Source organism: Catharus ustulatus, chromosome 5, assembly GCF_009819885.2.
Source record: "Catharus ustulatus isolate bCatUst1 chromosome 5, bCatUst1.pri.v2, whole genome shotgun sequence".
Classification (NCBI taxonomy): Eukaryota; Metazoa; Chordata; class Aves; order Passeriformes; family Turdidae; genus Catharus; species Catharus ustulatus.
In genome coordinates, this window is record NC_046225.1 from 73,915,046 (window position 1) to 73,939,355 (window position 24,310).

The 24,310-nt window shown below is 47.0% G+C and overlaps 1 protein-coding gene across 1 annotated transcript in view; it reads right to left on the bottom strand.

Annotated features, from left to right (window-relative positions):
* Nucleotides 1–11,649: 11,649 nt before the first annotated feature.
* The window catches only part of SMOX (spermine oxidase), a 49,527-nt gene continuing 36,866 nt past the window's right edge, over nucleotides 11,650–24,310 (bottom strand). The window contains exons 4-7 of the mRNA XM_033060379.2: nucleotides 22,704–22,877; nucleotides 19,297–19,996; nucleotides 13,317–13,477; nucleotides 11,650–12,147 (exon numbers count right to left, since the gene is read on the bottom strand). Of these exons, the coding sequence (XP_032916270.1) occupies nucleotides 12,010–12,147; nucleotides 13,317–13,477; nucleotides 19,297–19,996; nucleotides 22,704–22,877 (1,173 nt within the window). The 3' untranslated portion in view covers nucleotides 11,650–12,009. The remainder of the gene's footprint in view (nucleotides 12,148–13,316; nucleotides 13,478–19,296; nucleotides 19,997–22,703; nucleotides 22,878–24,310) is intronic.

Consider the following 24,310-nt stretch of genomic DNA (forward strand, 5'->3'; position numbering starts at 1 on the left):
TGAGGTGAGAAATGCCATCCCCTTTTCCATGCCATGCAGAGGGCAGAGCTTTTACATTTTCTCCTGGATTTGAAACAAGCAGATTAGAAAGCAGCAGCTCTTATCAGACCTCAGAGCAGCTGCTCAGCTCCTCCTCAAACAGCCAGACTTGGCTGGGCACAATTTGAAAGACACTTCCTTGAGAAACACTGGCTACCATCCAGGATATTAAAAAGATAATAAAAAAAAAGAAGTGAAGCTGCTCTTGTCCCCTGCTGGGTTTGATTTGTTTACAGGCAGGGGGAGAAGGGCAGTGCCTGTTGTTTCAGTGCAGATGTGCTCTGGAGATCGGCACGCCCTGCGCCCCACCAGGGATGAGCTCAGTTTTCATCACCCAAATTTGCTCTGGCTGCTCAGAGCTTTCTGTGACATCAGCAGAGGGGTCAGAAAACGAAAGGGCACCAAGGTCAAGTGAGGTGTTTCCAAGAAAAAGGCTCTCCCACCCTGACACCTGTTTTAGTTTGGAGGACAGGTGTCTGCTGAGAAAGGCAGGAGCCTCTCTTTGAAATGGAGAATGTAAACCCCCTCCCTCCAAATTATTATCATTTTGAAATCAAGGGGCTCTCAGGCAAAGATATGGGAATTAGGAATAACAGTTCTTTACTAGGGAAATTAAAATAGAAATACAGCACTACAAAGAACAAACCCCAAACCCTGACACAGTCAGAGTACAACCTGACACCCGTCAGGCAGGGTGTTGGCAGCAGTCCCATCCCATGGTGGCTGCATCCTCCTGCAGTGACAGATGTGGCTCAGTTGGAGCAGTGCTCCTGTACAAGGTGCAGTTTCCCTCCGGAGCTCCAGTGGGGATGTGGAGAAATCCGGTTTTCCTCTGGAGTCCAGTGGAGAAAGGGGCTCCCTTAGTGTCCCAAACCCTCTGTTTTTATCTTGGTAAGAAATGTTGGGCTCTTCCCCCTGGCTGGAGCAACTTCCGATGGGATGCAGTAATTTTATCAGTGCCACAGTGGGACTCAATGGCCATGAGCAGAAAATGACTGGCTGGAGGAAGGATGGGTTGTGAAAAGATAAAGAACAATGCCCTGCCTGGTTTCAATGGATGGCCCATTAGCAGAATATCTCCCATGGAGATCAGGATCACTGCCCCACCCTCAACAGATGGTGATAGAACAGATACCTTTTATCACACCCTGCATTGTAACCCAAGACTCACCCCAGAGTTGGTGTTTGAGTCTCACCAAGGTGAGAACAGAGGAGTTTGTGGAGCACAGCAGGAGCTGCTGTGGCTCCCCTCTCCAGGACACCCCACCTGGGTGACATCAAGCTCACATTTCCAGCCCTCAGCAGGGTCTGGGAGCCATCTGAGGGCACAAACAATATTTATCCAGGAAATGCAGAAAGTTAACCAAAAACACCACCCTGGACTGGATTTTTTCCCACTCTCTCCAAAAAAACAACAACAAAATAAGTGTGTAAATGTAATCAGCTAGGAAAAAAGTGAAGTGAAACTTGCCATTGAAAGTGGAAAATAAACGTGGTGCACTCAGAAGCATCTAGACTTGGAGACTGAGTCACTTTTATGCTAATTTATCCTCACTGCCTCCCCAGTGAATACGAAAAATGTTTTTATTTATTGTAATTGATATTTATGATAAAAGCACTTCCATATTCTCTGAGTACACACACAGTTACTCAGAAACAAAATGTATTTTTCTCTCCTTTTTTGCTTTCCATAAATCCCTCCTTTTTTTCTCTTTGGGAAGTGTGGTTTTCATGCAAAGCAAGCAGCAATATCTGCTCAGGTGTGTAAAGGCAGAGCTTGGCTCACACAGGGACCACACTCCCATCACCCTTGTCCCTGTGGCTGGTGATGTGGCACCCATTGATGAGGTGCACAATTTCATTTTTCCTGTCCTTCTCCTCCTCTTTATCCTCCTCCTTAATAACTCTGAGCTAAAAAGAAAATTATTCCAATTACTGGAGGGCTATTGCTCTGATCTAAGAGAGCTGCAGTTCAATAGAGGCCCAAAATGCAGCACTCAGCTGCAGAAAAATCAGAACAGAAAAATCAGTTCCAAAGGAAATAAATAAAAATGTGACAGTTGTTCTGGTCTCTGGGAGGGCTGGCTGTGAGCATTCCCACATCAGAGCCCACTGATCCTGATCTCTCCTGATGTTTTGTTTCTCTCAGTTGTGGCTGGCTCAGATCTCTCCCTAGTCAGGAGTTTTGAGCCACACCAGCATTTTTCCTTCTCTCTCCACCTCCTTTCAAAACCTTGGTGGTGCTCAGAATGCTCTCCATTCCTGCAGGGAAATTCTTTCATTCCCAAATTTCTTCCCCAGTATCCAATTTATTTCTCACCTCCACAACAGCAAGGAGATCTGCTCCAGGCCACCACCCCTCCTCCTACAAAAACAACCTAGAAATCATTAAAATTTGCATGATTTGTGGTCTCCTTGCATCAAGAAATCCATGAATCTCTGCTCTTTGCCCTGGCACTGAGGTGGAAGGAGGCCAGAGGATAAAGCAGAGCCAGGGATTGGAAAGACACCTTGTGTTTCATGGCACTGAAGGACCTGCTGGAGAGCTAATTTTGATGTGGACATCACAAAATCCCACCAGATTAAACCAGAGACACCCCAGAGGGTCGAGTTCCCTGCCAGGTACATGAGAGGGATTTCAACATTTTGATTGCATCCCACATAGAACCACAGAAAATCTCCACTTGGAAGGGATCCAGGATCATCGAGTCCAGCTCCCTGCCCAAAGCCATCAGTGAAGAAAGCTGAATAATCACATGTGAAGGGACAAAATTGAGAGCAGATTCACCAGAAAGTGCCTATGTCAGGGGGAAAAAAAATCCTGCAGAGTATCTTTGCCCTTCCACAAATGATTCAAAGTATGCAGAGAAACTGCCAAATTTTTCATATGGCTGATGCTACCAGGGGTTTGGAGTGCCTGGAAAAGGGCCAGTGCTGTGATCAGGCTTCTAAAACTTGTGTTTGGTCAGAGCAGCAGCACTTGTGCCTCTCAAAAGCAAACAGGCATGGGGTTGCAGAGGAGCTGCCAACACCCATGTCCCCATGGTGAGAATGAATGTGAAATTAAAAAAGAAAACCTCTCTGTTTGACAGTGGGAGCAGGGACTGTCATTGCATGGCTCAGGAGCTGCTGCATTACTGAAAGTAGTTAAAGGGAGCTTGTGAAAAAAGAGAAGGTTTTTAAACAGGCAGATGGGGATAGGACAATGGGGATGGTTTAAAACTAGAAGAGGAGAGATTTAAATTAGATTTTGGGAAGGAATTGATCCCTGTGAGGGTGCTGAGCCCTGGCACAGGGTGCCCAGAGCAGCTGTGGCTGCTCCTGGAAGTGTCCCAGACCACGTTGGACAGGGCTTGGGGCACCCTGGGACAGTGGAAGTGTCCCTGCCATGGCAGGGGTGGCACTGGGTGGGATTTAAGGTCCTTTCCAACCCAAACCCTTCTGTGATTCTGTGAAAATTTCTCACTGAAATGTGGAGCAAGAACATCTGCCCAGTGAAAATCTGCATTTCTTCCTGGTGGCATTTCCATCCAGCAACTCATGTGCCTGACATTGTCTTCAGAGCCCACAGCACGGGCGGTTTAAGAGAGTTCTGGGAGTGATATGCTTGTATTATATATAAATATAAATATAAATATAAATATAAATATAAATATAAATATAAATATAAATATATAGAAATATATATGTGTGTATATATATAATAATCTTATATTAAAATTTTATTCCATAGAAATTTTACATCGATTTCCATTATATTATTATACTATTGCATTATTATATTATTATATATTATATAAAATATAATATATTATCTATAATTATTATAATTATCTATATAATTATAATTATTATCTATAATTATTGTAATATATTATCTATACTATATAGAATAGAATAGAATAGAATAGAATAGAATAGAATAGAATAGAAGATATACATTATATATTAATAGTTATATGCTATAATTATAATCAGATATTATATATTATGATTATATAATACATAATTATAGTATATGTAAGTATTGTATTATTCTATTATAATCCTTAAAATGTGTCTCTATTTTAGATCAAAATATATTTATATATTTATACATTTATATATTTATCTTTAGATATTTATATCTTTAGATATTTAGATATTTATGTATTTTTATATTTATATATTTAGATATATAAATATATAAATAATATGAATCTGTGTATATACAATAAGAGTTTATATATATATCTTTCTCTCTCTATAAATATATATATATATACATATATATATATACACATAATTTTTTCCCCATGGATTTTCAGTTCAAGCAAACAAAACCATGACTCAGCTGCAGTGACAACAGAGAGCAAATCCAGATAAAATCCACCCTATTCCACCCACCCCTGACTTGTCACTGTCTGCTCTCCACCCACCCCAGTGCAGGTGACAGAGAGAACAGCTTCTCTGCAAGGGGGATGCATTGCTGCTTCTTTTAGTGACTGGGGTTTGGTGAAGTGTTCCAAAAAGAGCTTTTCCACCTAAAAACCTGTTCCAAAGAGGAGCAGGACAGAAGTGGGTTTGACCAGAAGAGCCATCCCTTGCTAAGCCACACACAAAAATTGCAGCATCATCTCCAGACAGGATCCAGGCAGCACAGAAAATTGGCCTAAAATGATTCCTCATCTGAAAAGGTTTTAGGGGAAAAGTTCTCATTGCTCTGATTGTGCTGAAAGGCCCAGTTAGAGCCAGTTGTGTCAGGAGACAGCTGATGTTCCTGCTCTTCAGGGATGGGGAGATGGTTTTGGTGTCTAAAAGTGGAGGCAGGAGGGTTTCCTTGGGCTCAGCATCATGGGACATGGAGAACTCCCTGCCTTTCCCAGCCATTAAACTGATGTTTTAATGGAGAGTGCAGCAGAGATTAAAGGATCAAAGCTCTCAGGTTGTCCCTAAGCCTGGGCAGAGAAGGAAGGTGTCAGGGTGTGGCTGAGATGGGAGGAGGTGGAGGAGCAGGATGGGTGCCACCAGCACAGGGACCAACAGGCAGGACATGGGGTGGTCACCTCAGACATCCTCAAACCAGGGCTCTGGGGCTGTCCTTACCCTCAGATGTGCAGTTCAGGCTCTGCCTCTGCTGGCAGAGAGGGCCAAGGGTCCATGGACCATCTCAGGCCACATCAACAAATCCACTGCCATGCCAAGGACCCTGCCCAGCGCGTGGGCCCTCAGCAGGACAACACTGAGAGCAGAAATCCGTGCAGGAGCAGAAATTCCAAGGTGAGATGGACCCTCCTGCTCACCCTACAAAGGGGTGCAAACTGATGATGAGGAAGGAGGACACCCCAAAACAAGATCCTTGCTCAGGCACGATTTTCTGACTGCAAATCCCACCGAGACCCAGTGCAGCCCCTGCTCTGCAGAGAGGCCAAAAAACCCCTGTGCCATCTTGTGGGACAGCTGGGAACACCAACCACCATCCTCTCCATGAGCACTGGGAGCACCAACCACAACCACTGTCCTTCCCACAAGCACTGGGGTGTCTGATGATGCTTTGAGTTTTAGTTTTTATATTTTTCAGATTCTCTGCTGCCTGGTATGTAACTCTGAAACTTCAAGTTCTCTTCACAGGGTGGTTGGACAAAACAATCCCTTCCCAGCTGTAGAATCAAGGACAACCAGTACCAAAAAAGCAGAAACAATGGCAAAGGAATGGGGGAAAGCCAGGGGGTTGAGCCTTCATGATTTGGAGCTGTAATTGGACAATTGATCCCAATATCTAGATGAACAAAAACTTATAAAAGTGTAAAAACTTGTGACCAGGATCCACCTTGGATCCATCCTGGGTGTAGCCCCAGCCAGGCTCTTGCATTGCCCAAGGTGTGTCCTTTTAAAGCCTCTCAATAAATACATTCAATAAATAAATGTTTTATCCATTTAACTCTGTCTTTTCTGTGTTCCAGATCAACCTTTCTAAGCATCCCTGGAAACACCACACCCAGCAAGGAAGCACAAGGTGATGGCCACAGCCAGCACACATCCCTCAGTGTGTGAGGGAGGCTCAGAAATGCTCAGGGCAGCAAGGAAGAGTCCAGATGAGAGAAGGTGGCAGGGAAGGACTGGATGGGAGTCTGGAGAAGAGGAGGCTGAGGGGACACTCATCAGGGTCTGCAGCTCTGATCTCTGCTCCCTGTGACAGGGACAGCACCCAGGGCATGGCTGGAGCTGGGTCAGGGAGGTTTATTTTGGATATCAGGGGAAGGTTCCTCATCCAGAGGGTGCTGGCACTGCCCAGGCTCCCCAAGGAATAGGCACAGCCCCGAGGCTGCCAGAGCTCCAGGAGGGTTTGGACACCAGGGATGCTCAGGGTGGGATTGTTGGAGCTGGATCAATGATCCTGGTGGGTTCCTCCCAGCTCAGGACATTCCATGATTCCTGATTTTTGCAGGAATCTTGTTCCTCCCACACAGGAGCACAGCGTTTGTCATCACAGAAATTTAACCCATCCACCCAGGGAACAGGAGTGTGACCAGGAGCAAGCAAAGATTTCTGCCCGTATTTATGAGCACATCCAGGTGTTTCCAAGGTGGTCTGAACACCCCCAGGTCAGGAAGGAATCATCCATTTGGATTTTGAAGCAGGAAGGAAGCATCCAGCAGGACTTTGAATTGAGTTACCTGCAAGCAGGGGCTTTCAGGGTTTGCAGCTGTGCTGCAAATGAAACGAGGCAGGGCAGGAGAGGAGAGGTTTGCTTTGCTGTCCCTGTGCTGGAGTTTCCTGGAGTTTTACAGCCCTCAGCTGGTGACTCGGAGCACAGCCCCGCTGTAGATCTGTGTTCCCATCCCAGCACGGGTGAGTGCTCTCTCTCCTGGCCAAGCCATCATCTGCACCCATCCACATCACCCACAACTGCCAAAAATCCTCCCCTGAGCATCCCAAATCCCCTCCCAGCTCCTGGCATCTACCAGCTCAGCCCTCACCCCTGCCCAGCCAAACATGACATATTTAGCTCCACTATTTTAATTTTTTTTCATCTCCCTCCTTATAAATCAGCTTTCCCAGCCCCTGAATCCCTGCCTCTGCTGTTGTGTTTTCTCTTGGCAGTGCTCAGTTGTCAAATGCCTGACAAATGTCCCCAAGGCAGCAACCATGGCCAGGGCCTATGAGAAAAGAGACACTGTTCCTCCTTCTCCAAGCATAATTCCCTTTTTTTTGGTGTTCTCCCACTCGTGTCACTCACAGGCACTTACAGCAAACCACCCAGTGAGGATAACTGGGGTTAGGGAAATCTCTAAAAGGATTTTTCACAAAAGGATTTTGGAGGGGTTTTGCATCAGATCAGTTTGTGGCTGGTATCAGAGTCCTTTGTTTGTAGAAGTTTCACACCAGTTTCTCACCCCTTGTGGTTTGTCCAGTGGAAAGTGTCCCTGCCCATGACAGGGGGTGGAACCAGATGAGCTTTAAGGTCATTCCCACCGAAAACATCCCTGAAACTCACAGAAATCCTCCATATCCACTACATCATGGCAGGACCCTCACACAGCACCCGATTGATCTGATTAATCAGATATTTCTCCAAAGGGACACCCTGGGGACAGGAGGCTCCTAAGCAACCACATTTGAGACACCAAGCACTGGGCACAGGGGGCCTGCAGGGTGGCTAAAACCTGACACAGCTGGGAGATCATCCATCCATCCATCCATCCATCCATCCATCCATCCATCCATCATCCATCCATCATCCATCATCCATCCATCATCCATCCATCATCCATCCATCCATCCATCATCCATCCATCATCCATCCATCATCCATCCATCCATCCATCCATCCATCCATCCATCCATCCATCCATCCATTTATCCATCATCCATCCATCCATCCATCATCCATCCATCCATCCATCATCCATCCATCCATCCATCCATCATCCATCCATCCATCATCCATCCATCATCCATCCATCCATCCATCATCCATCCATCCATCATCCATCCATCATCCATCCATCCATCATCCATCCATCCATCATCCATCCATCATCCATCCATCATCCATCCATCAACCATCCATCATCCATCCATCCATCATCCATCCATCCATCCATCATCCATCCATCCATCCATCCATCCATCCATCCATCCATCATCCATCCATCCATCCATCATCCATCCATCCATCCATCCATCCATCCATCCATCATCCATCCATCAACCATCCATCATCCATCCATCCATCATCCATCCATCCATCCATCATCCATCCATCCATCATCCATCCATCCATCCATCCATCCATCCATCCATCATCCATCCACCCACCCACCCCCTGGCAGCTCCTCCCAGCCCTCCAGGGATATCTCAGGCACTCCAGGGCACTCCAGGAATGCAAACAGAATCCACTGATACAGGATCATATCCGTGCTCACCCCTCTAGGCTCCTCCTGCTCTCCCATCACATTCTATGTGTCAGTTTGCAGGTATTTCCTCCAAGCGTCCAATTCTTACTATTTCTAGAGAATATTTTCATGCCACGAGATGGCAGCACAAAATCACCTTTCCCAGGGCTCGCTCAGCTTGCAGAACATGCTCCAGACCCTGTATCACAGCCAGTGGTCTCACCTCAGAGGCAGCTCCAGGGGGAGAAAATACCCAACCCTTCCAAGTGCAGAGCCAGAACCCACATTTTCCATCACTTCAACCACCTGCAGTTCCAGCAGCTGCTCATTGCCAGCACTGCTGTTCCACTGAGCTTGTCTCACAATCTCCCAGCGAGTTCCAGTCTCCTTTTCTGCTCTGGGTCAGCACCAGGGGAGTTGCCTGGGCACTAAGCCCCATCCTTTATTTTATAATCAGAATTCCCTGGAACAGCCTCGCTGGTGCCACTTGCACAGTTCAGAGCCCAGTACGGATCCTGGGATATTCCTGTTGTGGGGAAAGTGCTGAACTCTGCAAATATCCACAGCCCTGTACCAAAAAATCCTGCTGGAGGCCTTAAAGGTGCTGGTGCAGAGACTGGATGGTCCCCTCTGTGCATGGAGAAGCACAGTTCAGGGCTGGATCAGAGTTAGAGCTCTTTTCCAACCTTATTCCGTGATTCTGGGATTGGCCACACGGTGACACTGACAGGGGGCTCTGCTCACCACGGATTTGGGCAAGGAGGGGTTTAGGCAGAAGCCAGGAGCTGCCCCATAATTCCACCACTCTCCTGGTGCAAGAGAGGCTCTGAGCATCCACTTCAGCTTTTTTTAAAAATAACCTCTTTTTAAAAGTATTTCTTGCTGCCAAGTTCAAGGAACAGAACCCCAGAATTGTTTAGGTTGGGAAATTCTGAGACCATTGAGTCCAACCATTCCCCCAGCACTGCCAAGGCCACACTGACCATGTCCCCAAGTGCCACATCCACACGGCTTCTAAGTCCCTCCAGGGACAGGGACACCAGCACAGCCTTGGGCAGCTGTGCCAGGGCTGGACAACCCTTTCCATGATGAAATCTTCCCTAATAATATTCTTAATAAAATTTTGTGAATGGTTTTTCCTGGATCACCCAGAAAGGGGCAGCCAGGCACAGCCATGCCCATTCCTCCATGGCACCATCACCCAGGGGGTTCAGAGCCACATCTCTGCCAGCACCCTGCTGTCCCCACACAGAGCCAGCCAGGAGGAGCAATCCCTAATTAATTCTGAGTTATGAGATGCCTCTTACCTTCCCAGCACCCCCATCTGCTTTCCACCAGGCTTCTGGGCACAGCTGGAATGAAGATGCCACAGGTCTTGGAGAAGGGAGAGCAGTGTGGAGGTGACACCACCTCACTCATGGTGACACCACCTCTCCTTGTCACACGCTCAGGGTGGCCTTTGCTGCTAATTTTAAACAGTAAACAGCTGCTAAATTTAGTGTCTGGAACACGAGCATCATTTTAAAGGCTGGATGGCTGGTGAGTGATGGCAGCAGAGGAGTGAGGGGGATTGGCCTGACACAGATCCCTGCTCAGCAAAGCCAGACACCATCATCATCCTGTCTGCAGAGAGCAGGAAAAGGAGCTGTGAAACTCTGACCACCAGCACAGCAGCTTTCCTTGGGTGTCCTGTGATACAGAAACCACAGGAATCATTTAGGTTGGAAAAAACACCTGAGGTCATCAAGTGCAGCCTTTGACTGATCCCCAGACACTGAGTGCCACATCCATTCATTCCTTGGACACCTCCAGGGATGGGGACCCCACCTCCTCCCTGGGCACCACTTCCACTGTCCAACCACACTTCCAGAGGGAAGTTCTTCCAAAATTTCTTCACTGAAGAGAAAAAGTAACTCCTTGTTTTTTCCTGTGTTGTAGCCTCATATGCCCAAAGGATTTGGTTTTCTCCTCAGATTCCACTTTGTGACAGATCTGGCTGCTGGGAAATCAGCTCTGGCTCCTTGTGAGCTCTGAGTGATTGAAGTTGGATAGTTTTTCTCTCTCTTCAATCAAGTGTGCTGGGCTCTCCTGCAGCCCAACTCCCTCTCAACTCAGTAACAGCATGAAAAGAGATAAAATGGAAGAAAAACACAATAAATCCAACATACCACCATCCTTCCCAGCTCTCCAGCAGCCAGGAAGGCATCCCACCTCCACATACAGCAGGGAATCAGCAGAGCTCAGCTGAGCTTGGGGAGAACCAGACAAAATTGGTGCCTCCTCTGCAGACATTTATCTTGGGACACTGACTCACCCTCTGCAGGGGGATTTTTCCTTCTCTGTCCCTTCAGCTCCCCTCTGTAACTCATTTATCAACACAACTCCCACCCCACACACACAGAGGGAGGGGAGGCTTCACGTGGGGCAGCACATGCCAAAGCAGACACATCCCTCACTCCTCACATGAAGCTCTGGCCAGCAGCCAGCCAGATGGAGAGATGGAATGCAGGCAGATAAGGCAGTGGCTGAACGCCCCTGCTCTTCACCCTGAAAACTTTTATTTTTGGAAACTGTTTAGATATCTTTAAACTATGCTGATGGCTACATTGTGTTCACTTGACTTTAAAGAAGAACATGATTTATCTCTCTGAGGAAGTTACTAAAAAAAAAAGAAAAAAGAAAATTTTTTTCTCATTCCTGATGGCAACTTCCACATGATCCAGACAAAACCTTGGGAGTCACTAACATCTGGACTTAGTGACACACATCTGCACAGTCCAGGGGCTGCTTGATGGGGTGAGTGCTTCTGTTACACTGGAGGACACACAATTATTGACAAAAGAACACCCTGAGTTGGGAGGAACCCATAAGAATCCTCAGTTTTGAGAATCTCAAATTTGAGAATCCTCAAATCCCACTCCTGGTCCTGCACAGGGCATCCCAAAAATCCCACCCTGTGCTCAGAGCATTGTTCAAACACTCCATGAGTTCTGGAACAGTGACCACAGTGACCACAGTGCTGTCAGCTCTGCCCTAACCACACCTCTCTGGTCAGGATTGTACTGCTGGCACAGGAAATCTCCACTTCAGAGAGATTCTTCCATACAAACAGCATTTGTGTAATGTGTTTCTGACCTATTTTCAACTTGTTTTCCTTCTGCTCCAAATTTTATAGGAAGAGAAAAAAATCCTGTTTTTGTAATGTTGAATAAAAGAGTTGGAAATCACCAAGTGGAGTGTCCAGGAAGTACCACAGCACCCAGTTTTTATTACAACATTTATTTTAGTATAGAAGGCACTTACAATACAGAAAGGAAAAAGAAAACAAAACAAACATGATAGGCACCAAAAGTGAAATTAGAATTAAAATGACAGAGAAACAGTTTACCAGACCAAAAGGAGCACCCTTCCCTGTTAACAATACAGCACATGGAAATGAAGCTATTGATGACTAACATTTTTAACAATTTTTTATTTTTATTTTAATAGAAAAGATAAAAAGCTGCTCTACTGCAAACTGAAAGAAAACAGAACCCCTCTCCCCAGAGCTGCAGGAGGATTTGGGAGGTGGGGGTGGTCAGGCAGGGCTCCCTCAGGCTGGGCACTGCAGCAGCTCCTGGTACATCTCGATGAGCCGAGCAGCCTCCCTCTGCCCAGACAGCACAGCACCGTGGGTCGTGGAGTAATACTTCCTGTGAGTGGCCTCCCCTGAAAACATCACCTGCATGGGCTGCAGGGCACAGCAGAGGGGCACACGTCAGCACAGCTCACTGGGAAGCAGCTGGGAGGCTAAAAGGAGACAAACTTTCTGTGCCCTCCCACACAGGATGGGTTGGGTTGGAAGGGACCTGGAAGTTCACCCAGTTCCACCCCTACCATGGGCAGGGACACTTTTCCACTAGCCCAGGTTGTTCCAGTCCTGCCCTACCTGGCCTGGAGCACTTCCAGGGATCCTGGAACACTTCCAGGGATCCAGGGGCATTCATCTGTTCTGGAGTGCTCAAAATCCCCATGGATACACCACAAGGTACCAGTTCCAAAAACCTTAAACAAACCTGCACAGAGCACCTGCTCTGTGCCATCTCCTCCCTTTGCTCCCCTAAATTACACTGCAGCCTTTTAGGCATTCAGGGAATTTTTCTTCTGGACAGCAACTTCACAAGAGTAACAGTCATATCTCAAAACTCAGAGGTGAGACACAGCTTTGTATCTCCTATACCAACAGGGAGGTGCTTGCTAGAACTGCAATTCAGATTTGAGGCAGGATTTCCCTGGGAACTACACAGATTCCTAAAGCTCCTAAGTAGATTTCTGCACTGAATAAAATTATTTCTGTTGGGGCCAGGCTCTGGTGGAGGAAATGGACTGGGCAGCTGCTTGAAGGCTGCATTTTCATCAGCCCTTGGATTTGGACACATAACCCTGAGTGATGGGGTGAGTTTGGCTTAATGTGTTCCTGAGCTGTGTAACCACCTCCATGTGTGCTCAGCTCTCCTTGCTAAATTCAGAAAGCAAAGGCAGTGTCTGGGGAGAAAATTCATCATCCCCTGCCAAGGACTGGGCCTCCCTCAGCCTGCACTGCCAGCACAGAAAGATTTCCTAATATGCACCCCTGACACATCCAGACCTAGCCATTAGCAGGGTCATCATAATAATAATCTTTAAAACAGATTAGCATGTGCTTTCCTGAGGAATTCTGAACTGGACAATAGGGCTGATGGTCATTAAATGCAGATATCACAATTCCAAAAATCACACATTCCATGTGGTAAATTCAGGGAGAGATGAAGTTATCAAAAAAAAAGGGGAAAACACACTGCTGGAGGGCAAAGCAGCGATTTTCTCTTTGAATCTCCCTCCCCAAACACCTGTCAGCTGTATTGTCTGGGCCATACTCACAGGAGTTTTGGAGCTCTCAGCATAAGGCAGTGGTTTGGCCAGTTTCTCCACGTCAGCCCCACTGGACCCCACCTGGGTGTAGGAGTAGGAGCCTCGGAAGTGGGGGTTGCTGCCCCAGGAGGAGCGCAGGATCCGCCGAGGTTTCGGAATGTTTGGGTTCCCTGCGGGGAAAGAAAAAGTCAGGTTGTGTCCAGGAGGGAAGAGAGCAGAGCAAGGTGTGGGTGGTGGGGATTCTGATTTATTCAACATCCATCCTAGCACAGCCCCCACAGCAGATCTCTTTTCCATTACTGAGTTTTAGCAATTTATGTAACAGATATTGCCTCCCTTTTCATTTTCCAGAGAGGTGAGGGAGTCCCCACCCCTGGAGGTGTCCAAGGAACACCTGGATGAGGCATTAAGTGCCCTGCTCTGCTTGACAAGGTGGGGATTGACCAAAGATATTGTTGGACTTCATGACCTTGGTGGCCTTTTCCTACTTAAATGATTCTGTGATTTATTTTGGAAAGGATCATTAAAACGTTTAGGAACCTTGGACACAGCCTGGTTTGAAAATACAAAGCATCTTCTGGTCACAGTGGGGAGCCTGGTGGTAATCAAGCATACGATGAATCTCACCAAAATTTAGGTATTTAATTGAGTGCTCATATTAAATAGGATGTTTAGGTAGCCTTGTGAGAGACATGAGCCTCCAAAGAGGAAAGAAGATAAATCTTTGTTATGAGGGGACATTGAAAAACTTGTCATAAAGTTCTCAAAACCTGTATTACCTCATTCCAACAGCTTCCCATACAGCTGCCCCCCAAATCAAGCCACAGTCCAGGAGACTCTGTTTATTTAATGCACAAGGCATGGCTTTTGAGGTTGGAAGTAGGATTTCTAGATATTTCCACTGCTAAGAGGATGTAGGACCTAGAGGTGAAGAATGCATCCACGACAGGGTCATCATCCTGTCCCCATCCCAAAGACCTTGGAGAACACTGGATCCAGGACTGCAGCCACCAGCTGGTGGCACAAGAGCCTCGGGTACAAACAGGGAGAGTCACACTCTGGAGATCCTCTTGCTAGGCTGCTTTGGGACCATCTCAGTGCCACTGCTCTTACTGGAGTCCATGTGTCTGGCATAGCAGGAGAGGCACAGGGGGACCTGGAGAATTCCAATGAAGAGAATTTCCCTCTGCAGGAGCCAAGATCCACCCTTCAGGCAAAATCACATATCCAGGCAAGATTCAGCTGCTTGGGTTGAGTCTAAAACTTTCACAGCAAGGGCACTGCATGATCTTAAAGGTCCCCTCCAACCCAAACCATTCCATGATTCTTCATGGAAGGGTTTTCCAGCCCGGGACAGTGCTGGAGTCCCCATCCCTGGTGGGATTTAAAAGCTGTGCGGATGTGGCACTTGGGGACATGGGGCAGTGGTGGGATTGGCAGTGCTGGGGAATGGTTGGGACTGATGATCTTAAGGAGCTTTTCCAACTTAAGTAGTTCTGTGATTCCAAAAGATTGTCAGAACAAAAAGCAGGAGTTTTGAGATGTTCACATCCTACACCTGCTTCAAACCCTGACTCTGTGACTCTGTTCAGCCTGCCATGAGACAACCCAAATTTCCCCACTTTCTTCATCCCAGTTTAGAGGGAGACACCCCCATGTAAACACTGGTTAGGCACTGCATTATTTAGCTCTCAGAACTATTATTTAGCTGTGCCTTCAATTCCTTAAAGTCAAGAGCAGATCCTGGTTCAGTTTCTGCTTTTAACAGTATCCTGTCAGCCAGAGCTGTGGGTAAGGGCTGGAACAAAGCAGAGGATGGCCTGCCCAGAGTACTCTGTGAACACTTTAAAACCAGGCACCAGATCAAAATATGGCACAGACTAGCAAATAAATATATCCCACAAACAAAACACATCCTACTAAGCAATGTTGTTTCAGGAGTAACAGCTTTGCATAACAAAGGCCTCTAAAGTATGTTCCTGCAAGACTCTTCAAAGCAGAAATGCCTGGAAGTGGAAAGCCCAAGGGAGTCTGAGAACTGGGAGCTCAGATGTGTCAAGGAAATAAGTTATCATGTTTTATTTTTGAGGGCTGTGGGAAAGCCCAGGAGAGCACTCCATGGGAGCTGTCAGAGAACACCCCCCAGGCAGGGCCAAGGCAGGCACCCATCCCACTGCACTGCACTAAAACAGCCCATGAGGGGTTTGCAAATAAAGAGTTTCTGCAGTGGTGCCTCTTCCATAGCTGTGGATGTTTCCATATCCACACCCATCCCCAAGAGCTCCTTCCAGGGTGTCCAGCACATCAGGCCACCCCAGCAAGACCCAAGTGTGCAGCTCCTGTGCCCCTGCACTCTGCATTTCTGCACCTTGTAATGCAAGCAGCTGTTTCTTAGAGGAAAATCAGCAGCCCCAGAGGGGGTTTTGGTTGAAGGTCAGACAGGAGCACATAGCATAAGCTCTGATTCTGAGCTTTGTTTGAAGACAGAAACTACAAAGACTGAGAGGCACAGTCCTTCAAGGAATAATACTTGTCTGGACTTTCTCATTTTGCTTCCAAACAGGGCAAACTTGCCTTTGTCTACAGATAAAAGTAACAACACAGATGTGGAAACTTCTCAGTTTCCACCATCCAAAGAGATTAAATGGCTCAAAAAGGGATGCTGGCCTTCACTAAAACAGGAGGGCACATATCTTCATGCCACAGACTTCCACTTGTGAAGCTATGGAAGACAACTCACAGAATCCCATTTTTCTTCAGCTCCTGGGAGGTGTGGATACAGAGATTTATTGGTTATGGGGCTGACTGAATGACCATAAAATCAACTCACCAATCTAAATTAAGGCACCCAAATTTATTTCCCTACCTGAGAGGTGGATCTGAGATTCCACCAAGGGAAATCTGCAGTAGTGCTCCCACACCAGTGACTACAACCACCAGAGTGGCTACCCCAGACACCCACATGGGACTGGGAGATGTGATGCAGAACCTAAAACAGATCTGTTTCCCTCCAGAGAAATAACTAGAGGTCAGGGAGGAAAACTCAGGGCATCTCCAGCTGCAGCCTGCCAGGCTCCAGTGATCCCTTCAGCAGGGAGCCTCTGGCTTCTAACTCTGGGAGCTTATCCAACAAAGAAGGCACAGCAAGCTCCTAATTGCTCTGAGGTATTCCATTTAATCAGATTTGGAGGACACTGCTTTTCACCATCCAGTTGTGAAAAGCAGTAATTGCTGATGGTTCTTAGGTTAGAACAGTCCTCAGAGCTTTTCACAGCAAAGCCAGATAATCCCCAACACAGAGCTGAGAGGAAAATTCAAGGTCAGTTCTCAGAGAGATTCTCAGTGTGAGCCTAAAAGAATGGATTTAACTTAAAACTGGTATAATTTACTCTGAAGCCAAAGGAAAGGCCACCCTGAGCAACAGACTGGGAAAACACAGTGAAAGATGGGAACCTACCTGGTAATGCATTAATTCTTTCTCACAAGAGTAAGAGCATGGGGCATTTCATACCCAGAACATGAAAGCCACAACAGGCAAAGTGAACATTAAAAGGTTCAAAGTATCTGCTTCATTACTGAATATAAGGCTCCCTCTATACTCAGTAGAGAAAAGTTGCTTCAGATGATGTCACAGAGCACTGAGTGAGTTCTGAGCTGCCTTGTGGGAGATCCAGGTTTTCCATGGAGTCAGGACCCTGGCACAACTAATTACCAGGTTCCTAACTTGGCTAGCTGATTTTTGTGAACTTGAGTGGTGGGAGAGGCTTTCAAAGCTGAAACTGGACCAGAGGAGTGCAGCCATGCTCAGAAGTGGCTGTACGTGTATCATGGGTCTAATCCCCTCTCACAGAGCCCCTGCAACAACCAGCAGAGAAGAAGGGAGGTGCCCAGAGAGCTGAGCACACTTCTGTTATTTCAGCCATTCTGGCACCCAGCCCAGATCAGCCCTGAGGTATTGCTCCTTCTGGGAACCTCTAGGGAGAACAGGAGCAAGACAAACAGGGAATCCTGCAAGAGCTGTGAAAAGGTTTTCTACAAAAAAGGGTTTTGGGAGCAAAAAGTGGAACAGGTCATGCTGGGTGCTCCAAGAACTGTTTTCCTCTCACAGTTTTGAGCAGCTGCAAGGCAACTTCTCAGCTGATGCACAAAATGCTCATTGCAGGGCAAGGCAATGGTAAATCCAGTCTGGAATTCTCCAGGGAGAGATAACCTGGAGATTAGCTCTGTGGAAGAGCCTGATGGACAGTGACCAGGTGCAGCATCAGCTGGAACAGCAACTGCAGCACAGAGCCACGGCCCAGAGCCAGCACATTTTCCATGCTGGGAGCAGAGGAACATCCAACACATACAAACAGTGTGAAGAAGCCCAAGAAAGAAGAGGGAGAGAAAACTCCCACGTGCCAAACTACAACAGACCCAAAGAGCCAAATTCCCACTGATGAACTGAAGTGAGTTTTGGATTTATTTTTTTTTAATAGGCCTTAAACAAGAAAAGCTGCAACAAAGGTTGCATTCAGCACTGCAATAACTTGGCCTGTGAGAGAAGAGCCTCCTGCTAAGCCTGTGTAGAGCAGCAGTTCCCTGCTGGGGTCAGGGGAAAGAGGGACTGATGTGACACAGGACATGGGGACACCCTGAACACCAACAGCTCAGGAGGCACAGCTGAAACAAGGATGCAGGCTTGGGCACTGAATCAGAGCTTGTGAATCCAGAGTCCCTACCCCAGAGCTCCTGCAGAGAGTGGTAAAACCTCTTTTGGCTGTTATGGAGAAAGTCCTCAGATTCCAGGGCCTTTCAGGAAAAAGGTTCTTCACCCAGAGGCTCTGGGACAGGCTCCCCAAGGAATGGTCACAGCACCAAACCTGGCTGAGCTCAAGAAGCATTTGGACAATGCTCTGAGGCACAAAGGGATTGTTGGAGTGTCCTGTGCAGGGTCAGCAGCTGGACATGATGATCCTGATGTGTCCCCTCCAACTCAGGATATTCTGTGATTCTGTGACTCTCTGAATCTCCACGTTGTTGGTAGCAAATGGTCAGTAAAGACAGGGGAAAGCTGCTGCACTTGTGAAGGCAAATCTCTTCAGTTAGCTGGAGTTCCATGGACAAGAGGTAAGGTTGGAAACCTGCTGAGTGCTGAGACTGGGCTAACATCAGCTAGCAGGAAGATACAAATCATCTAATCACAGGAGCCACTTCTAAAATAGCAAAATCACAGCTAATCTTGGAGGATGCTGCTCTTGCAACTGCTTGTAATTCTGTAAAAATTCAAAACCCTTATTTCAAAACTGCTATTAGGTCCACCACTATTTCTTTCAGTGTTACTACCTTACAGCTGTCTTCCATCAAAAGATGTCAAAGACTCTGAGACCAAAAAATCCCCTTTTTTTTGGGAAGGTGTGTGACCTCTAGAGAAGTGACTGTGGACAAACTAAAGCCCAGTACCCAAGTATTATTGCTTTAAGTGATTTCATTTGGATTTTCTCAGTGTAATACACCCAAGATTTGCCTTGGTCCAAAGTGATCACAGATGTGTGATCACAGAACATGAAATCTGTGAAGTCCAGCAAGGTTTCAGTGATGCACCCAGAGAATGGCAACTCTCAAGATCAATGAATTGAGTTGATACTGAATGGAAGTCAGGGGTGTGTTAAACCACACCTCAGCTTATCTAAACAGGTTCAACTTCAACAGCTGAGATCAACCCTCAGAGCCCAACAGCTTCAGCTGCTGAAGAGTTATTTGTGATTCAAAAAAGCAGAGGATGTGGAATCCTCCAGCACTTCTGCCCACCACTTCCTGAGCTGCTTTATCAGCCCCTCTGTATAAATAGCTCCCAGGCACACCCAGGCAGGAGCTATGCTGGAAGCACACGCACATTCAAAGGGACACAAAATGCCAGAGGACTAAAAATGACTTGAAAGCATTTCCTTCCTCGTGGTTACTCCATCCCCCAGCCCCACGCTCCCTCTCCCACCAGAGCACGGCTGACCTGTAAATTTACGCAGCATTTCGGTGCAGGTTTCTGCCACAGTTTCATCATCACACTTCTCCATAATCAAAGCCTCTTCTCCACAGATCCAGCCACTGAGGACGTGGCCGTACCGCTCGGGTGGGTACAGCACATCAAAGCTGCAGATCTTCTTGTACCACAGCTCCTCAGGGTAAGTCAAGCTCTCGCTCTCCGCCTCGTCTTCCCAGACAAACTGGATGCTGTTGCATTCAGAGCTCCAGAAAGGCTCTTCAAACTCCAGGAAGATCTTGTCAGTGGTATTGATTCCCAGTTTCTCAATGGCCATCACCTTGTCCTCAGGCAGGCGGGGATGGAACAGGCTCTCGTGGCGCTTCTTCAGGACTCCCAGGGACACAGTCACAATGACGTGGTCAGCTGGGATGAACTCACAGTCCTCGCACTCTACGAAGACATTGGAGGCCCTGTTCTCCTCGGGGAGGTCACTGTTGTGGTCAGCCACCCTCTCAATCTCCTTGCTGACCGACTGGTTCCAGTGGATGCACTTGACCGGCTTGCGGAGCTGAATGACAGACTTGGGAATGGAGCGGGCCAGGAGCTCCACGATTTTAATGAAACCACAAGGAATGACGTGATGAGCCCCGGGGATTTCGGTCCATTCCCCAAATTCACTCAGCGAGACTTCATCCATGCTGTGGGAGCTGCTCTCACAGCTCTCTACCTAAGGAAAAGCAACACAAAAGCAACATTGCCACAGAGCAACTCCTTTAGCCACAGCCCAGCTCTGCAAGGGCACAGAGGAGCTGTGTGAGATGAGAGTGCTGAATTCCACTCTGAAACCAGATTAGTTTTGCTAGTAAAGAAGTGCTTGGCCATATGGTCTGACAAAAATCAATCCTCAGTCTTTCTTGCAACCAGAGAAACCATTTTGTCAGGGTAAAGAGTTTGAGCAGCATCATCCAGAGCTCAGAAACCAGAGGGCTGGAGCCCTTCTGATCTGGAGACAAATTGAGAGCTGGGGATGTTCAGTCTGGAGAAGAGAAAGCACTGGCAAGACCTCCTGACACCTTTCAGTACCTAAAGGTGCTACAAAAGAGCTGGAGAGGGGTTTTGGACAAGGCCATGGAGTGACAGGAGAAAGAATTATGGCTTTAAACTGATGGTCAAATAAATTAGATATGAGGAATAAATTCTTCCTCATTTAGGTGAGGGTGCGGAGGCCCTGGCACAGAGAAGCTGTGGCTGCCACAGCCCTGGACGTGTTTTCAAAGCCAGGCTGGACACTGGGGCTTGGAGCAACCTGGGATAGTGGAAGGTGCCCTGCCCATGGCAGGGGAGGGAACTGGATGGTCTCTAAGATCCCTTCCAACCCAAACCAATCTGTGAATCTACAACACCATGATGTCTTTGCTTCTGCACAATTGTGGGTTAAAATTCTGTTTTCTATCCTTTAAAACCCAGGGAGCTGCTGCCTGGTGCTCCTACAGCAGAACCTGGAGCTGCATTCCTCAGATGCTCATTCCAGCGCTAATAAATGTTCCCACAAGGAGCCACGAACAACTTCTGGCAGCTATTTCTGCTGTCTGCAGCTTTCAGCGTGCTGTCAAACAGTCAGCAATCAGCCAGCTAACAATCTGCCAGAGGTGAGAGGACCCAGCACAGGAGGAACTGAAGGAGACGGGAAAGGGAAATGCCAAGATGTGAGCCACGTGTGCTTGATGTGATTACCAAAGCTTTAGATCCATTAACCCGTCGGTTAATGTTTGTAGGAGCATTAAGCATAGCTGTAGCTCCCAACAATCCCTGGAACAAAGGCAGGATGTTTGGTCTGTCTTGTGATAAGCTTCTAATGATAATCCTGATGCACGGGACACGGTGATCTTAAAATCTTCACATCGCCGGAGTCACAATCGCTCGCACACTGTAATTCTCTAAGCATTTTAAGGAATATTACAATTCCTTGCCTCACCCTCTGACCTGTTTTCCAGGCCTTTCCACACTTTAATGACTGTGCTTGAAAGCCTGACAAGCCTAGACTCTGTGGAGCACCCTGGTGCAGGGCAGGAGTCTGTGCTGGGACTAAGAGAACAAGTCAGGGTTGTACCAGCAGCTCCAAACCTGTCCTGGTCACTGCCTGACGACTCCACTGGGGACTGAGTGAAGACTTTGAACTTGGTGGGTTCCATCCCACCCAAGCAGTTCCCAGCCCTCCCCCAGGGTCACACAAGACAAAACCCATGGCACATGGGATCTCAGCCTGCCTGGATGCTCCAACAGGACACTCCTCATATTGAAGTTAAACACTGGTGGCTGTTTGATTCTTTCAGCCATGAAGGCAAAATGCCAGGGGGAAAAAACAAGCAGCTACCAAGACTCTAACCCAAGACAGGTTAATCCCCACTCTGTCATCTGATAGTCTTAAGTATGAGAAGCTTTGTTGTTCTCAGGTATTTGCATGAGAAGGGATTTGCAAGACTTGCAGAAACAGCTCAGACTGTGACAGCCTGGAGCAAACACAGGAGAAACCACAGGAAAACCGGAGCTGTATCCAATGACTTAACCCTGCTTTATATGGGTAACACAGTAAATAACTGAGCTTTAGGTGGCAGCTGTGGAGACACCCTGTGATAAAAGGTTTTGGGTGAGGATGCTGAGCTATCAGGCTCAGGACAGCAGGGTTCAAACCTCAGCTTTTTCTCAAATCTCCTGTGAGACTCTTTAGGTCTTTATTCCTCTTTGGTTTAGCTTCCCACCTGAAAAAATGACAAAGTGCTGCTTGCCTCCCCTGCCTCATTTCAGAAGCTTTTAAGTCATTCTAATTGAAATAAAAATGACTGATACACTTTACTTGTGGAGTGCTTGATGCAGCATTAAGTCCTCACCCCAAAGAGAACTCATTTAGCCAAGGCACCAAGGAGATAAAAAGAACTATGGAAGCCATTTGGAAAGCTGGTTTTATACAATCTATCTTAGATTTTATTACTTTGCCTTCAAAATGCTTTCTGGGGATTTCTTCAGCAAATTACTAGCATCAAAGTTACATTTCTTCTGGTCTCTGAGAGGCAAAAGCACTCAGGCAGGATCAGGGGTGCAGGTAAGATAAGATATTACTAAAGGAACTTGACAACAGAGTAGCTTCAGGTGGTAAAGAAACTAAATCACACCAGGAAATTTAACAAGGCCTAGGTAAGCCCCTTCTATTAAAAAAACTGGGGGTTTAAGGTAAGAAGAAAAGAAAAAGTAAAGGCATTATTCCTTGCAGCCCAATGTCTTTGGATCTGCGTCAGCAGGGAAAGTTGTCAACAGAAACACAAACTGCAAGAGAGCACAGAAAGTAATTTCCAGGGCTGGGCAGGGCTCAGGCAGGTGCCTGAGGTTCAGGATTTGTTTAAACAGAAACAAAACACCCCAGTGATGTGCACACATACCTTCAGGTACTGCTGGATCATGGCCAGTTTCAGCCTCTTGACGGCCTCCGTGTCATCCGGGTCGGCCTTGACGCGTTTGCGCACGACGTCCCGCGTGAAAACGCCCACGCTGTTCTGGCTCTCAGCATTGACTGGTTTACCTCTTTGGAAGAACTCCTGAGTCAGGTTATAGACCTGCCAGAGACAGGACACGAGGATGGGCCACAGGATTACCAGCAGGATGCTCCTTCACCTGTGCCAGCGTGTTCAGATCATCTCCTCCTCCCAGCAGAACCCACATCCTCCCTCACATCCGACAAAAAGCACCAGCTCTTCTCCCACCTCCGTGTCCCAGTGCAATCCCAGCTTGCTCTAATCTGAAACCAGCCCTTCCACCCTCTCCTTTATATAGAAGGAATCCACCAGAGTGGGTGAATTCAGTTTCACAGGTTTTTTTCTGTTGGAAGTGACAAACACCAAAGAAATTCTGCATGCACACACGTTTTACTTGAGCACAGGACAGGTAGAAATCCATGGAAAACAGTGACATCTCTAAGCAAAAACCCTTCCTTATTCTTTGCAGAAGATATTCCTGGTGTTTTTTAACCCCAGCATTCCACACAAGCTACTTAAAGGCAAGGAAACACCATTCACTTCATCCCTCTGCTTGCAGCTGCCTGGAATAACTTGTATTTCTATCTACAACATTGACAGAAGAGACTGCAATTGCATCATGGCTCTTCCTTTCTAAAAAAAAAAACAAAACTCCAGAGGAACCTTTTAACACAGGAAAGCTTTCAAAATATGACTTTCAGAAATGCAGCATATCCCATTAATGACTTGTTTGTCCAGAATGTGTCCCCTTCTCATTCACATCATGCCACAGGGTGCACAATACTCCTACAAGCACAGGGCATGTCCCTGCTTTGGGAGTTTTTCCTGTCAAAGATGGTTTTAATACAGTTTATGGTCATTTTTTGGAGACAGATGATTTGGGCATGTCAAGAACTTGAAGGCAACAGTAAATATCTGGTACAAAGCTGGCAAAAATGTGGCAGCCTTGCCTTCAAAAGCTCCTGGAGCTTCCCATTCCCTGCAGGTAGGTCTAATCTGCTAATTTATCTTCTTTCCATTCCAGTTTCCCCTAAGAGCTTGATTTTATTGTGGGTTTTAGGAAAAAAGTAAATTTGAGGAGGCAAAATAGAGGGAAGAAGAGGAAAGGGTAACATTGCAGTGGTAGGAGAGAGAGGAGCTCTATGAGCCAGTGGAGGAAGCTGAGTTGACAAGCAAGGGATGAGGAGGAAATTAAAGAAAATAATGAAAGAATTAAAAAAAATGGGGGGAAGAATAAACTATAAAAACAGAGGAGAAACAATCACAAGGAAAATGAGTGGGACTGGTGAAGACAGAAGAGAATTTCAGACACTGCCTGGGACACAGCCATTGCAAGGAGATTCCCAGACAAGAAAGGTGGGGCCCAACACCCTGTATGAAACAAAAGCTTCCAGCAAAGGAAACTTTGGCAGTTCCAGCATCTCCTGGTTCTCAGATTTCTGAGGCCACAAGCACTTGCAGCAGGTCCAGGCTGCACAGACCTTGCGTCAGCACAATCAGCTCGGCTTTCATAA